Here is a 4,109-nt window from a genome sequence, read left to right as displayed (position 1 = left end):
CATTTGATGCTGCACACCAAGTGGAGGCTAGGAAGAATTTTATTTGCACACCCGTTGTCATTTTTAACAATGGCGGCGGCTGGTGAAGCAGGCCAGCTGGCACGCTGTGGTCATTGTTTCTGAGCATCTACAGAGAGGGTGAGGCGCACTTCTCAATCTTGACCCACCCGCCCCCCGCCGCCAACTCCCACGGAAATAACAGTCCTGTGGATCAGATCCTTTCTTATCTGGTAACTTTGCCTCCACTTCCCTCCGTAGGGTGAAGCCCTGCAAACGGTTCAAGGAGCTTCGCAGCCCAGGGTTTCTGGGACCCACACCTCCAGCCCCAGAGCCGCCACACATCCACGTGGCCCGCCGGCTCGTCGCCTGGGTTCCAGCCTCTTTCTCGGACGCCCGGGGCGACCACAGCCAAGACTCTAGGCCCTGAGGAGCAAGGGGCGCTTGCCCTCCAAAGCACTCCTGCCCTCTCAACTGTGGGGAGTCGGTGGCGAATCTCTCAGCCTGAGATGGGAACCTCTAAATCTCGTCCTTGGTTTGTAACATACAGGGATCGACCCGAAACGGTTCTTTTACCCCCAAACTGGATCCCCTCCCCCCAAAAAGGAAATAAGGCATTGCAAAAATGGGCTTTTCCTTCCACCGCCTCTGCCCTCCCGGCTCACCAACTGGTGCTGCCAGAATCTTCAGTAACTCCCTCGCTTGAGCTCCAGGTTTCTACTAGGTAGAAACGCTTACAGAGCACACCAGTCGGAGCCGTGGAATGCAATCGAGGCTCTGGAATCACAACTTCCCACTGACCTGCTAGGGAGGGGAGCAGAAGTGGGGACACGCTCAGAGTCCCCCCGCCCGCATGGAATCCCCATCACACGGTTAAATGAGCTGACTTCCCCAAGGTCCTGACACAAGGCCTAATTTCAGGGTGGGTAGACGTGGGGTGGCCCCGGGTTCCTTCCACCTGGGGCTGGCGGCCCTGCGAATCTGGGCCTCAGCGAGGGCACAGCGCAGCCCTCCTCTAACTTGGCTCTGCTCGGTTCCCCGAGGACGAGCCTGCCCAGTGCGGGGAGACCGACGGGCTTCCCGGCACCTTGGGAGGCTGCGTGTGAAGGCCGTGGGGACGGTTTAGGTGGGGTCACTGATGAGGGGGAAAAAAAGAGAGCCCGGATGCTTCTCTGGGGAGGGGCGGTGAGATGGCAGGCCGAGGCAGAGATCCGCTGCTCGCGCCGGGGTGGCCACGTCTTCAGAAACCACCGGGGCGTCAGAGGCCTCGGCGTGGCGGTGGAGCTCTGCGCACCCCAGGGGTTCATCTACCTGACCTTTGGGGTGGGCTCCGCAGTGGCTACTTTTCTAGCCACCCCTGACCCCCTCCAAGAGATCTTAAACCTGGAGAGCTCGGGGGTGGGGGGGGGAGAGGCCGGTGTCACCGCTCAAGTCCCCGCCACTCCGTGTGCGTCTGCCACCGCGGCCGGGACGGTCCGCGCCGGCCGCTTCCCGGAGCTGCGCTCGGGTGCGGGGGCGCCGGGCGCGCGCGCGCTGGGGTGCGGAAGGAAATCGCCCCGCGCCCGCCGCCCCGGGAAGGGGGAGGGCAGCGGGGAGGCGGGCGGAGTGGCTGGCCGCCGGGGCCGGATCGTTTTTGAATGGTTTGGGAGGACGAATTGTTAGACCCCGACCAGGCGAGGGTGGGGAGTGAGGGGTGGGGAATGAAGGGGGGGGGTAGGCAGGGAAGGGGGGAGGGGGTACTGGAAAGCGGAAACTTTCCTATAAAACTTGGAAAAGTCCCTCCTCCCCACGTCAGGCCAATGACACTGCTGCCCCCAAACTTTCCGCCTGCACGGAGGTATAAGAGCCTCCAAGTCCGCCGCTTTCGCCCAACTCCCAGACACCTCGCGGGCTCGCCAGCACCGGCTCCGTTTCCCGGAGGCCGAGCGGGGCGTGCGTGCGACGGCTGCCCGCCTTCTTTTTGGACCTCGGGGCCCTCCACACCGTCCCCTCCCCCTCCCGCCCTCCTCCCCGCCTCCCCCGCGCGCCCTCCCCGCCGAGATCGTCCCGCTCCCTCCTCCCGCTCCCTCCTCCTCCTCCTCCACCACCACCTCGGCGGGCCACTACCGCCCGGGCCGGCGCCGCGCGCTGGGGAAGCTGGCGGGCTGAGGAGCCCCGCTCTCGTCCCTCTTCCCCGCCCCGGGCCGCTCTTCTGCCCCGGGCCCCTCGAGGCCGCGCTTCGCCGCTCGAGAGATGATGCAGGACGTGTCCAGTTCGCCAGTCTCGCCGGCCGACGACAGCCTGAGCAACAGCGAGGAGGAGCCGGACCGGCAGCAGCCGCCGAACGGCAAGCGCGGGGCTCGCAAGCGGCGCGGCAGTCGACGGAGCGCGGGCGGCGGCAGCGGTGGCGCGGGGCCCGGCGGCGCCGCGGGCGGGGGCGTCGGAGGCGGCGACGAGCCCGGCAGCCCGGCCCAGGGCAAACGCGGCAAGAAGTCTGCGGGCTGCGGCGGGGGCGGCGGCGCGGGCGGCGGGGGCGGCGGCGGCAGCAGCAGCGGCGGCGGGAGCCCGCAGTCGTACGAAGAGCTGCAGACGCAGCGGGTCATGGCCAACGTGCGGGAGCGCCAACGCACGCAGTCGTTGAACGAAGCATTCGCCGCCCTGCGCAAGATCATCCCCACGCTGCCCTCGGACAAGCTGAGCAAGATTCAGACCCTCAAGCTGGCCGCCAGGTACATTGACTTCCTCTACCAGGTCCTCCAGAGCGACGAGCTGGACTCCAAGATGGCAAGCTGCAGCTATGTGGCCCACGAGCGGCTCAGCTACGCCTTCTCGGTCTGGAGGATGGAGGGGGCCTGGTCCATGTCCGCCTCGCACTAGCAGGAGCTCCCCACCCCCTCGGCAGGGCCGGAGACCTAGGTAAGGACCCGCGTCTGGACGCCCCTAGCTCGCGCAGGTAGCAGATGACCGGCCCGCTGGCCAGGCCCAGCTCCCCGGCCCCATCGCTGCCCTCCCTTGGACACCTAACTGTCTCCTCAGCTGGCCCTCCTATATCCTGGTCCTGCTACCAGTCCCCATCAGAGTCCTTCACCCTCCCCCACTATCACCCCCCACCACCCCTGGCAAGGTTGTGCCTTACGCGCTGGGGAGGGCAGACCCCGGGGGATGCGCCCTGCCTGGTCAGGGATGTGTGTGACTGGACAGCCCAGCGGGAAGGCTGAGCAAAGACTCCCGGGTCAACTCTTGAGGACAGTGTTTGCCAGGGCCTCCTGTTCTTTTGGCTTGGAAATTTCGTTCCTCTTCAAACAAATGTTTCCAAATTCCACCACCTCCCTCTTTCCGCCCACCCACTTCCTCTCGCCCTGAGGCTGAAATCCTTCCAGGTTGTTCAGCCTAGTCGAGTTCTCCCTCTCTGGCGGTGATAACACAGCTCAACTAGTCTTAGCAAACAGCTACGGTAGACCTAAACAATAACCGACTTTCCCCTTCTCCTCCCCTCTGGGTTTTTGCAGATGTCATTGTTTCCAGAGAAGGAGAAAATGGACAGTCTAGAGACTCTGGAGCTGGATAACTAAAATTCAATATATATATACACCTAAGATTTGTTTTCTTAGAAGAGCAGAACCCAAATTGAAAGAAACAGGGCGTGGGGCGCACTTTTAAAAGAGAAAGCGAGACAGGGCCGTGGACACTGATTCCCGGGACGGGCAGCGGCACCATCCTCACACCTCTACATTCTGATCGAAGTCTGAACAGTTTTTTTTTGTTGTTGTTGTTCCTTTTTTTTGTTTTTTATCTTGACGAAGAATGTTATTTTTTATTTTTATTTTCTCGTGCATGCATTCTCAAGAGGTCGTGCCAATCAGCCACTGAAAGGAAAGGCATCATTTGAGGACTTTCTCCATTTTAACATGGTAACAATGAGAAGGGATTGCAGAACACCTTTAAAAAATAAAATTGCTGGGATCAAACTGGCCTGAAAAATCAGTCAGTTCATTCCCTTTTTCGTTCTTCTGAGGGGGGGGGAACTTAAAATACAAAAAAACGACATTCTATTTATTTATTGATGACCCATGGTAAAATGCAAATAGATCCGGTGTCTAAATGCATTCATATTTTTATGATTGTTTTGTAAA

General features: G+C 61.0%; 1 protein-coding gene across 1 annotated transcript; it reads left to right on the top strand.

Moving 5' to 3' along the window:
* Positions 1–2,177: 2,177 nt before the first annotated feature.
* On the top strand, positions 2,178–3,582 carry Twist1 (twist family bHLH transcription factor 1). Its single transcript, XM_090332292.1, has 2 exons — positions 2,178–2,892; positions 3,486–3,582. The coding sequence occupies exon 1, from the start codon at positions 2,230–2,232 to the stop codon at positions 2,851–2,853; it is 624 nt and encodes a 207-aa protein (XP_090188418.1). The 5' UTR covers positions 2,178–2,229; the 3' UTR covers positions 2,854–2,892; positions 3,486–3,582.
* The last annotated feature ends 527 nt before the right edge of the window (positions 3,583–4,109 follow it).

Source organism: Megascapheus bottae, chromosome 5 (assembly GCF_031878675.1).
Source record: "Megascapheus bottae isolate mThoBot1 chromosome 5, mThoBot2.hap1, whole genome shotgun sequence".
Lineage (NCBI taxonomy): Eukaryota > Metazoa > Chordata > Mammalia > Rodentia > Geomyidae > Megascapheus > Megascapheus bottae.
Note: the sequence above shows the minus strand (reverse complement) of the source record. Positions and strands in the feature narration are given on the sequence as shown.

Bases quoted from the DNA above. Each gene is read 5' to 3' on its own strand.
- Twist1 (XM_090332292.1), top strand. From the start codon at position 2,230: ATGATGCAGGACGTGTCCAGTTCGCCAGTCTCGCCGGCCGACGACAGC.